Source organism: Lytechinus variegatus, chromosome 9 (assembly GCF_018143015.1).
Source record: "Lytechinus variegatus isolate NC3 chromosome 9, Lvar_3.0, whole genome shotgun sequence".
Classification (NCBI taxonomy): Eukaryota; Metazoa; Echinodermata; class Echinoidea; order Temnopleuroida; family Toxopneustidae; genus Lytechinus; species Lytechinus variegatus.
Window position 1 is genome coordinate 684,115 of NC_054748.1, and position 12,607 is coordinate 696,721.

General features: G+C 38.9%; 1 protein-coding gene across 1 annotated transcript; it reads right to left on the reverse strand.

Annotated features, from left to right (window-relative positions):
- Nucleotides 1–455: 455 nt before the first annotated feature.
- LOC121421479 lies at nucleotides 456–1,561 on the reverse strand. Its single transcript, XM_041616196.1, has 2 exons — nucleotides 1,107–1,561; nucleotides 456–726 (listed from the first exon to the last, which is right to left on the reverse strand). The coding sequence occupies exons 1-2, from the start codon at nucleotides 1,559–1,561 to the stop codon at nucleotides 456–458; spliced, it is 726 nt and encodes a 241-aa protein (XP_041472130.1).
- Nucleotides 1,562–12,607: the final 11,046 nt, after the last annotated feature.

The window sequence follows — 12,607 nt, forward strand, 5'->3', positions numbered from 1 at the left end:
AAAGTTCTGTCAAATGATTAAAATTGTGTTAGATCAACTACAGTATTTGGTCTTTTCCATGGTACGGTAATACAAAATGCTTTTTATATAATCAATTGTGAATTAACTTTTTTTCATTTCATGATATTTTCAAGTCATTGCATTTACATTTAGGAAATGTATTAACAAATACATGTACATGAATAACAAATCAACAACCTGATTATTATATTAACCTGTCTGTTTATCATATTCTTATACCTTTCATGCAAAAATAAGGTCGCCATGAAGCAAGACAGCAGCCAGCTGGAACATGGGGATGTCATAATCCTCGGCATCATCATCATAACATTCAGCTTCTCCTCAATAGGCAACTGTGTACACTTTATTGTTTTTTAGTTTTTCAATTTTTCATTTTACACTTTCAACTCATGGTTTTCATACCAAGCACGGCAGGCTTTCTTCCCAACCACCTTTCAACCAATAATGTCTTGTAGGTCATCCACTTTGGAATAATCCAAGTTTGGATACTCTGTGCGGATACTGTCAAGATCAGTTTCTTTAAGAGCCAGAAGCTCTGCCCTTGATGATGACATGAAGAGCAATCTTTTTTTAAGTTTCTGTTTTCTAGATGTTAATAACTTTGAGCTCCTTCTTGTTGGTATTGATGATTTATTTGATGATACAGATGCTGATGGAGTTGAACTTGTTGAAGGTGGATTGTCCATAATTTCTGTTTCTGTTGATGTTGAAAGTGTGCTTTCTTGAGTTTATTTAACTTCATTCTGGTGGCCTCAAGTTCCATTGCCACATCATTGTCATTCAGTTGATTTTGCAGCTCTTTGATCTTCTTATCCTTAAGGAGTATTTGTTTCTGTTTCCTTTTCAAGGACTGGTTGATCACACGTTTGGGTGTCTTCAATTTTGCTTTGAGAGCAGTGTGCTTAGCCAGAAGCTCTGCCCTTGATGATGACATGAAGAGCAATCTTTTTTTTAGTTTCTGTTTTCTAGATGTTAATACCTTTGAGCTGCTTCTTGTTGATATTGATGATTTATTTGATGATACAGATGCTGATGGAGTTGAACTTGTTGAAGGTGGATTGTCCATAATTTCTGTTTCTGTTGATGTTGAAAGAGCACTGTCTTTCATGTCGGTTGATGTTGAAGGAGAGTTGTGGTCTTGTGGAACTTGAGCAGCAGGTGATGGAGTGTGTTTGTTGCTTGTGTTCTTCTCTGGTGGGATGAATGATTCGTTACATATTACTGAAAAGACTTGAAATTCCTTGGGATTGGTAAGTTTTTTGTATTTCTCAAGAGTTCTGTTGCAAAGACCCTGCACCCTTGAAATGGAAATATCACTGGAATATCCATCCACATCAGACAGCAGATATTGTGCTGACAAACGTCTCTCAGTTTCTGAGCGATTTTTGCATGACAGAATGTACAAATTAAGGACATGTCCATTACGCAAGTCTTCCTTTGAAGGTGGCAAAGTGGAGAATTCAGCTTCCAGGTGAGCCCTCGCTATTCCTGGCTTGGTATTTATACTCAGCGGACGTTTCTTCTTCGGAGGCATCTTCATAAATTAATGAAAATTTTTTTTTAGCTCTTTTGAACTCAATTTTAAACTCTGATTGAGAGGAAAAAACATTTACATTGCACTATTGTATTTTTTGTTTGTTTGTTTGGGGAAGGGATGTAGATCAACAAATATTTTGATCCCTGCTTCTTTCAATAGGCTAAGGTTTATCAGATACAACAGACATCCACTACCCCCCCCCCAAAAAAAAAAAAAAATCCTCTTTTTTTGTGTTTTGTTGAATGATACAATATTTTGTAAATGTTTTGATCGATTGTAATTGATTTGTTAATCAAAACATATTTAAAAAAAGAAGAAAAGAAAAATATCCTGAGTCTCTGCATTTTTATCAATCTTTTTTCTTCCTGTTTTTTGTTTTGTTTTGTTTAATGATGCAATGATTTGTAAATGCTTTGATTGATTGTAATTGTGTGATTTGTTTTGATTTGTTCAATAAAACATATAAAAAAGAAGAAAAAATATATTGAGTCTCTGCATTTTTATTAATCTTTATTTAACTGGTGTTTGTATGTGTGCGTGTGTTTTTAAATGGGGGGGGATGAAAAAAATGACACCCCCAAACAAAAGGTAATCACTATCAAATCGTTCTCATTTGTTGAAAAAAAATGACAATTAAACAAAAGAAAAAAAGTGTTCACTATTTATCGATGTCATGTTCCAGGGAAATTTTGAAAAGCAACAACAACAAAAAAATAGGCCGGGCCCCTCATTAAAATTAGGGAAGGGGGACGCACGGGCTGGATGTCCCCCCCCCCGAATCTGCCCCTGAACTCCGAAAGTAAAAAATATAATCAGATCTGATAAAAAAATAAATTCAATCACGGCACGTTCATTCTAAAATCATTGCAACACACTAGTCTAATACATGTATATTACAGCATGTAATTCAGATTCATATGCCACAGACCATCACAACATTCAATCAAAATCCACCTTCATCCTTTCTATTTCAATTCATATCGATTCGGTAAGTGAAATTTATTTCAGAATACTAATTATAAAATTAATATTTTCCACTTTTGTTTCGGGAGAACAAATATTTTTATGAAAATATTTACTTCGAAATCGGGTATAACTTATCATTTTCGGTCACTCACAACACAATACACGACTGTGCCATAACGCAAGGAAGATGGCAAGTTGCAGCGGCAGATTCGGACCAACATCTCACTTTTTGCAACCAAAAAAATACATTTCGCAGCAATAGATTTCGCTAAAATTTCACACAACACAAGAAAAGATGTTAAAAAATCATATTACATACCGTTTTTGTCCCTATATGGTATCCAGTGGTAAAATTTCTTCAAATCCGACTTCTGTATAAAGTTTGCAATAAAATCTGGCTCTCCAATACAAAGCATAGCATGATGTTGCATATGAAACCAAAGATCGTAACTTCATCTCCCCTCTCAAAAAAAAAGAAGAAAAGTTGATCAGCCAATCAGAAGCCCACATTTTCTGGGCCGGTATTCCCCATATACAGCCTTACAATCCCTGCACAGTGGTGCGGCAGGATTCGCTGCAGCGCGAGCGCACGAATTGCAACATACCTATACTCTGTGTTCTTGCAATGCACTTCCTACGTCCATTTGAAATTGCTTAACCAATATAGGTTGGTTGACAATGGTTTTGTCTCACCTGCGAAGCAAAGTGAGACTATAGGCGCCGCTTTTCTGACGGCGACGGCGGCGGCGGCGGCGTCAACATCAAATCTTAACCTGAGGTTAAGTTTTTGAAATGACGTCATAACTTAGAAAGTATATGGACCTAGTTAATAAAACTTGGCCATAAGTTAATCAAGTATTACTGAACATCCTATTAGAGTTTCATGTCACATGACCAAGGTCAAAGGTCATTTAGGGTCAATGAACTTAGACCATGTTGGAGGATTCAACATCGAAATCTTAACCTGAGGTTAAGTTTTTGAAATGTCATCATAACTTAGAAAATATATGGACCTAGTTCATGAAACTTGGACATAAGGTTAATCAAGTATCACTGAACATCCTGCCTGAGTTTCACGTCACATGACCAAGGTCAAAGGTCATTTAGGGTCAATGAACTTTGGCCGAATTGGGGATATCTGTTGAATTCCCATCATAACTTTGAAAGTTTATGGATCTGATTCATGAAACTTAGACATAATAGTAATCAAGCATCACTAAAAAATTTTGTGCAAGTTTCAGGTCTCATGATTAAGGTCAAAGGTCATTTAGGGTCAATGAACTTTGGCCGAATCGGGGGTATCTGTTGAATTACCATCATAACTTTGAAAGTTTATTGGTCTAGTTCGCTAAACTTGGACATTAGAGTAATCAAGTATCACTGAACATCCTGTGCGCGTTTCAGGTCACATGACCAAGGTCAAAGGTCAATGAACTTTGGCCGAATTGGGTGTATCTGTTGAATTACCATCATAACTTTGAAAGTTTATGGATCTGATTCATGAAACTTGTACATAAGAGTAATCAAGTATCACTGAACATCCTGTTTGAGTTTCAGGTCACATGATCAAGGTCAAAGGTCATTTAGGGTCAATGAACTTTGGCCGAATCGGGGTATCTGTTGAATTACCATCATAACTTTGAAAGTTTATTGGTCTAGTTCGTTAAACTTTGACATTAGAGTAATCAAGTATCACTGAACATCCTGTGCGCGTTTCAGGTCACATGACCAAGGTCAAAGGTCAATGAACTTTGGCCGAATTGGGTGTATCTGTTGAATAACCATCATATTGTCGTGTTGGGGGCTGGATCGATTGCACTTTAACTTTCAACCAGACTTAAATGAAGGAGTCAATACAAAGCCTGTAGAGTTCATATATACATTTATTGAAGATGATAACTAAGGTGATGATGATGACAAATAATACAGGAACATGAGTAAGTATGATGGTGACTATACTCTGCAGTATAAAATATAAACTCTTCTGTAGCAATCTGTAAAGTAATCTGCAACCAATCTAACAATCTCTGAAGTAATCTCTAACAATCTCTGAAGTAATCTCTTACAATCTCTGAAGTAATCTATAACCGGTCTCTAACCATCTGATTTTGGTTCAGAGGTGAACCCCTTTTATATTGGTCTGGTCTAGACTCTTTACGATCAAACAGGTGTTCGTCAACCTTGGACGCTTGACCAAAACAATCTGTACGTCATAACTTTACTCTGATATAAGGGGTGTGGTGATGCTCTGTGCAAGTGACTGGGGCTGGAAGTGTGAGTCATACTTCTTCCATGAAGTTAGCTGACGTCACTGAGGGTTGGTCTTTTTATGGTCAAGGCTTAGCAGTTAAATGGTATTGGGGGTTTTGGGATTCTAAGATGACATTGGGGGAGTTTGTTTGTTTCAAAGTGCATAGGTCTGCACGAGTTAATGTATATAGTATCATTATTGGTTGATCAGTTGATAATTTACTTGTGTGTTACTTTATTTCAATATATTTATTGAATGTATTCAATGTGTTAGTTATATCTTTGGTTTAAGTTGGAATTAGTTAAGATGTAGAATAAGTTTAATCCTCTTAGTATAAATAGTACGTGTGAGAGAGAGTGAAAGTACAGTGGACAATTGAGATACACTATTCTGGTTTCACTCACTTTTCAAAATATCCTTTGTTATCTATTTGTATACATTTTCCCAAATGAGGAGAGGAGCCTCATTTTCCAAAGAAAGGGGATGTTATGTAGTATGAATATAACTTCCTGTTATCCTTTCAGTCATTCACCCTCACTTGTTTACAAACTCTCCCAATGTCATCTTAGAATCCCAAAACCCCCAATACCATTTAACTGCTAAGCCTTGACCATAAAAAGACCAACCCTCAGTGACGTCAGCTAACTTCATGGAAGAAGTATGACTCACACTCCAGCCCCAGTCACTTGCACAGAGCATCACCACACCCCATATACCAGAGAAAGTTTGATAGACAGTGAGCTGTAGACCAATCAGATCAAGTTTAGATCACTCCCACCTTAAATAGTCACACCCCCAAAACTAAGGATATAAATAAGACTTCTTGATGATTAGAATATAGAGAACACCAACGATAGAATACTAGACCCACACTCATCCAGATAGACTGACTGACTTCAAGACTTAGACGTCCATCGAATATTATATTAACTTCACTCCGAATCTTAATCTTATACTTCGAAACTATTATATTCATCGTCTCCTGTTATCTCTGAATCTTATACTTCGAAACTATTATATTCATCGTCTCCTGTTATATCTGAATCTTCATGTACTTCGAACTGTAGCTGAATATTGATGATTAAATACTTTGTGATTTGAACTGTATAACTTTCTGCAAAGTTTTCTTCATTACGCTTCCCTAATCACCGATCCCAACACGACAATATCTCTGTAAGTTTATTGGTCTAGTTCATAAAAAGTGGACATAAGAGTAACAATGTATCACTGAACATCTTGTGCGAGTTAGAGTAGTATTCAAAGTCAGCACTGCTGCTATATTGAACTGCGTGATGCAGGTGAGACGGCCAGAGGCATTCCACTTGTGATTGTAAATCGTTCACTGTCTGACCTTGTTTATCATTTGTACAGTGTTTTGATAAATAAAATAAAAAGATCACAAATCCGTTTGTATACGTTTATTTTATAATGTGCAGTGTTTGTAAAGGACTTGAATGGCAGATATCTTGCAGAGGGATGTGTTTATAAGTTTAACCCTAAATAGACTGGGATATTTCGATGCCTATAAGAAGACGGGGGGGGGGGGCTGATTCCGCCCCCCCCCCCCTTATGATCTCGGCCGTCGATCGCGCGATCGCGACGAAAATTGGCACATGCGTTACCCATGGCATTATCTACAAAACTATAACATCAAATTCTGCAAAAAATCTCATGTCTCATTAATTATGCTAAATTATGCGTAAAGTTTGCTCTAATTAATAAAACAATGCCCCTGAAATGCTAATTTTTGTTTCACATTCTCTAGATAGGCATTTGATCAAATTGATTTAAAAAAAAATCAAAATCACATTTATTTTCTTATGTATTCTATAGTGTTTTAAATTTCTTATGTATTTCCTTGTTTTTTGAATTTTTGTTTTTTATTGTTTTTTCAATGGAAATTGTCGGAGAGTTTATTTTGACCATAAACAAGATAAAAGATTTTAAGCAGTAAAAGGAAAAATAATGATACATCTATGAATTTTGGCCAAGAACACTATTTGCATTGGATTTGTACACAAATTCACGTTTTTGAGTAATTTTGGGTCTGCATGCACTTACGAAATTTTGGAACCGCATACCGGGGGCGCGTTTCCGTTTAACACCCTGGCGAATGCATTCTCCGCAAAAATAGCTAAAAAGCGACTAGTGAAGAGTCTAGATCTACGTTTGTTTACATTATCGGCTGGGCGCGCGATGCAAATGTCCGCACCGAAAATAACCGAACATTTTCAAATGCAGCTGTATCCAGGTTCAACACGAATGTTTGGCTTGATCATTTGCCTTTGCCGAATTGCAGGTAATTTGCACCCGATGGACCTATTACAACGTAGTGGTATAGTTCAGTGGTAATTTGCCCCCTCACATCATGGAAGAAGATGATATTCAACATTGTATTACACTGCATTCTATGAGTACGATGTAAAATAGACATATTAAAGTTAATTTTTTGAAAAACAATCATTATAACCTATAGGGTACACGTAAGACAATGTTTGTTGATCACTGCATTATTAATGTAAGATTAGGATTTATACAAGCTTGATGAATACAATATGTCCAAACAATTCATTCATATATTATCTATTCACTTGTTGGCAAGGAATTCTTATGTTATTTTTTTAACTTTGTTTGATGTAAAGTACTGTATACTTTGTACCTTGATTTGACGGTGGTACACATGTATTTGGGGCCGTGTATTAGTGATAAAAGACATATAAAAACTCAATAGAGTAAAATTCGCAGAGCAAAATGATGGAAAATTGATCAAAATCGGATAACAAATAACGAAGTTATTGAATTCTAAAGATTTGCATCATTCTTGTGAAACAATAAGCCAGTTCGTATTTCCTTTCTGCGCATGATCAAAAGATTCTACGCATGATCAGAAGAAGGTCATTTGTACTAAAGTGACATGGTGCTTTAAAATCTAATGATATAAGCATCAACTTTGATGTCTTGATCATTTATATATTCTTTTGAATTGTCGTTTTCATTTACATCCACAAAAAACAACAATGCTTCCACAATCGACTGGTATTTCACAGTTTGTCAAGTACGATTGTGCAACATGCTAAGATATGCATTCATGTAGGAATGCAACAAATACCTTCATTAAGTGTTCATTGGTGTGCTATTCTGTCTATTCAATTACTTCATCCTGCTATGTAAGGCAAGCTTACGTAATATCTTGCTTTGAAATCTGCCTATCATGATGAAAGAAATAAAAGGTAATTTGACCAAAATTGCCCATGAAGTAACTACGAACTGGTCTATTCTAGGCATGTCTTCATGAATATTCATTAGATGGCTGATGATGTTATATTTTGTATTTTATTTCATGAAATTAGGTTTATTCAATTGTTTTTTTTACCAAGAACTGAAATAATTGGATTGACAACTAAGTGCATTATTTATTTATTGCCGCAACTTATTTTATCATAATGGAGACAAATCATTTACAGATTTATGAAAAAATGAAAAAAAAAATATTTCATGTATAATAACATAAGTAAAAGGAAAGTGGGGATGTGACATCATCAGCCCACCTTGATGATGTGCATATAATTATATAACTGTTTTCACAAAATATTAATAAACTTCTAAAACTTGTCCTATTCTGATAAAATTGTCGGCATTGCCAAATTTTACTCTATTTCTTGAGATTTTGCCTGGACGATTCATTTAAGGGGAAACTAACTGGACAAATTATACTTTGTTGATTATAAATTGCTACAAGTAGTTTTTACTCTGTTTTCCAAATTATAACTATAATTAGTTGTAGTAGTAATATTAGCAACCGCCGCATCGTCGTCGTAGTAATAAAATCAAACTAGAATTTTAATTCGTCATGAGGACGAATTAGGTGATCTGTCTCTGATTTTCATGATCATGAATACAATCACCATGTTTATTGAGATCAATATGATGCTCATATTGAAAACTAAACTTTTATTACGAAAAGAACATGTTGAATACTCTTGAAAAGAGAGAAATGAGAATATGTGAAATACATGTAGGTGTAGGCGATACACATTGTACATGTTATAGGCCTATTAAAAACGATTTTAACCTACTTTATTGTGCGATATTTGAACTAATATACCTTGTAATGGTGATTAAGGAACATTTGCGAAAAGTTGAAAAGAAAGAAAAAAAAATATGCCCACTTTTGGGTTCGAACCCTCGACCCTAAGGATGCAAGTCTGGTGCCTTACCTATTGAGCTGCACTGTATCCCATAGACTTTCTACACAAGCAAATTAAGAGGATCTCAAATCCAATTTTGCAAGTGAAATACGGGCATGATCCCGGCATCTGATCGGAAAACGAAGACCACACTTGCGATAGCTTACAATCTCAGCTACAACATACTTCAAGCTCAGAGAAAACCAACCAATAGAAATGGAGATATGGCTCGCGAAATAGAGGAATGTAAAATCCAGTTTTGAGAAAAAGTCATTTCCCATAGAGATTGCACGCAAAATGAGCGAAAATGACATGCCTCTATAACTTGCCATTTTTCAGGATGATCCGTTCCTTTAAAAGTGAATAAAGGCATCAAATTAGAAAGAGTATGTCCTCAGCTACAACATATTGAAAACTGAGCGAAAATTGACCAATATCTACAGAGTTAAAGTCAAATTTGCATAATTATAATGACGTCATAAGTAGCAAAATGGGAATTTTGAGTTCCGACGCCATTTTGATGACGTCATGATATAATTTCGGGGATAATGACGTTAATGAGAATTATTAAAGACATTTTCACCCCGGTGAGTAATAGTGTACATGATATTCTGACATGAATATACACCGATGGTATATCATTAATTATTGTTAGTGTATACCAAGTCCCTGTGATAACTTGATCAAGTGGATTACCGGGGGTAACGGCCTGGAGTGGGTTTCTTTTCGCGTATAAAAGATGGCATATTTTTCATTCCAGGAAAAAAAAATTTCCAGGTATAAAAACTCATGTTTTGTACCAGAATGCAAACTATGAAAATACTTACCATGATTTTCTTATTTACGAGATAACTGGATATACCCATTTGATTTGCTAGTTCATTACAATGAACCTGCGTGCCGAATATAGAGTACACAACTTTTCCTGCGCGCGCGCTGCATCTCCCTACCAACGCACTATCCCAAGATCGTCGCGCAATTTGGCGTCCATTTCCTCTCATGAGCCTGCGGGCAAGACATGTCACACAAGGCGAGGGGTAGGAGGGAGGGTTCAAATGGGTATATCCAGTTATCTCGTAAATAAGAAAATCATGGTAAGTATTTTCATAATTTACATCAATAACTGGGATATACCCATTTGATTTGCTAGACCAACACGGATTCAACGTGAAGGGAGGCATGTCTAGACTAAGAAGTGCGTAAAAATAGGGAGATGAAGACACGAAGGCCGTTGCCTTAAGGACAGGGGAGGCGATAAAGCCTCATGTGAAGAAGTCCTTAAGAGCAAGGAGTGAAGGAAAGAGGAGCGTCAATAGGCGGACCTCGAGAAGTCGTGAACGACGATTCCAAGAAAGAGCCCAAGAAGAATGATACTAAGTATCATGGGCCCTCGGCCTAGTGTCAGGAGAACAACATCACCAGCTGACTAGAGCGTAAAATTCGGAATTTGTTGAAAATTTCAACAAGAATCGTGATCGGAAAACTGAAGCTTTTAAGGCTCAGTAAGTGATCAATCGAACAATCTGAGAAGGCGAGATATCTCAGAAGCCTCCGCGTGGGAGAAAGCACCCAGAATTCGATATCTGTCTCAAATGCGTGAGGGCAGAACATCTGCAGAATTCTGATAGAGAGCTGTGGCAGAACGTTACTAGCGGTCCGAAGGGGACCAGGAACGACGGAGAGTAGGGATTTAAGAAGAAAACCACTCGTAAGGCAGTCAAGGGTCGAGAAAGCGACTGAGTGCCATCCTGTTAATAAGAAATGCCGCGGACCTGCTGCCTATGTAGAATAAGGCAGTCTGGTCAAAACAGCTCAACCGGGCGTGTCAGAGAAACAGCGCGGTACACATCACGACAAAAGTGTGATAGACCGAGTGATCGAGAGAGAACTCAGGATCCCCTTTCTCCCGTACTGATTGAAGCACCGTGAGGCTAGGCTGCGATGGATGTCCGCTGGGCGGGGGAATCCCTAGCAGCAGCAAGTGTACGCCAGAGGGAGCTGGCGAAAAGTCTCTGTCATGATCTTACGTGAAAGCGACAATCAAGAGATGTTCTAACGAACAGGCATCGCCAGATATGATACCTCAACAGTTACGTTCCCAACGGAATCGAATGAGGTAGCAACGGCCCTGTCCTATCAAGTTAGGGACGGAAACTGGCTAAGAGTGTCGATGTCCTCGCTTGAAGAAACAAGCGAAGGAGGAAGGAGACTTGAGGAAAGTAATCACAAAAATTTCCATCAGTCTGCGGTGAGAACCAGTTGTTTATGAAAACAGCCACAAGGCCTGGTCTCTCAGGTGATCGTAAGAGCAAGCACCGCCGGCGCCGGTTGCGGCAGCGTGGAACAGTCCGATATCGGAGAATAAGGAGTTCCAAAAAGCTGCGGGGGGCGGCAAAAATGACGCCCTAAGCAGCGGGGGATGAGCATCTAAGTTTCTAAAAGAAGAACTCCAGTGAAGTAAATCACTTACATGGAGAGACTCATCCACAGTCGGCCCGAGAAAAAGCGGGTCGTAGTGATCGTGGTTAGGTAGGCATAAGCATACATACATCCACGGTTACATCATCCTCGGTCGTGCGGTGACCATGGCCACATGCATTGCATGGAGGGAGGATGAAAGCAGCATGCGAGGCGACTCGAGTGTGCCGAGTGAAAAGCTTCTAAATAAGAAGACGGTTCGACAAACGGGCACGGTAAGACATCCACCGTAGACCACTCCACACAAGGAGGAAACGGCGGAGACGCCCGCAAGCTTGACCAACATAGAGGGCAGTCTATAAGATAGACTGTTAGAGCTCGACCGATGGTCTGGCGGGGTACAGTTTGGTGTAAACTCGCCGACCCGGTACGGTGGGTGTGCCCAGAAAGTAGGCATAGAATGCCGACAGAGAAGTCTGGGGCTTTAAACAAGCTTGAACGCACGTACATAGCCAACAATCTCATGAGATGTACGGCGGTTTCTTTCCTCCGAGATGATGCTTACCCGACCGGGAAGGACTCGGGGAACAGCTGTGAATGTCAACAGGAGGGATATCTAGCATATGAAAAGCTGATTCCCTCCAGGTATTCGGTGCGGGTGCTGCCGGCGGTGTCCGGGGGGACGACCGGTGATGGCAGCTCGGGCAGGGCTCGAACGAGCCGCCCGAATACGAGACAAATAGGTTAACATAACCATAATGCACCGGGTGGTGAAGGCGTAGCGATTACTAAGCACAGGAGAACTTTTAATCGCCGTGACATTCAGATCCGATATACATACTCATAAGTTCGGAGAGCTATGAGGTAGTGAGACATACCGCTGAGCGGTGATGGTGCTCATATCGGAGTCGCCCTCTCTTCAGCGGCGATCGCTGGAGGACGGGTGTCTGTACTAGCCCTGACTCTGGCCTTGCAAGGGTAGGAGCTAAGTAAGACAGGGCACCCTTACTTTCGAATAGAAAGTGAGGTTCAGGCCAGAAACCGACGGTCCCGTCGCCTGGGCGGACGGTCCGCGGACTGATAGGTTGCCCTCTCAAAGCAGCCAAACATTCTCACGAGAGAAGTGCGGCATGCGGTATGTAAGAGATTCTTACCTCCAATCTACGGGCCCGCTTAGGGGGTAGAATGGAGAGAGTTACCGCTGAAGGAGTCGTCGCCGTACGTGAG

Excerpts from the sequence above, each read along its gene's own strand:
- LOC121421479 (XM_041616196.1), bottom strand. The coding sequence starts at position 1,561 with ATGAAGATGCCTCCGAAGAAGAAACGTCCGCTGAGTATAAATACCAAG. Across the intron at positions 727-1,106 it reads AAAGACAGTGCTCTTTCAAC|ATCAACAGAAACAGAAATTA; the intron begins ATCAACAGAAAC and ends CACACTTTCAAC.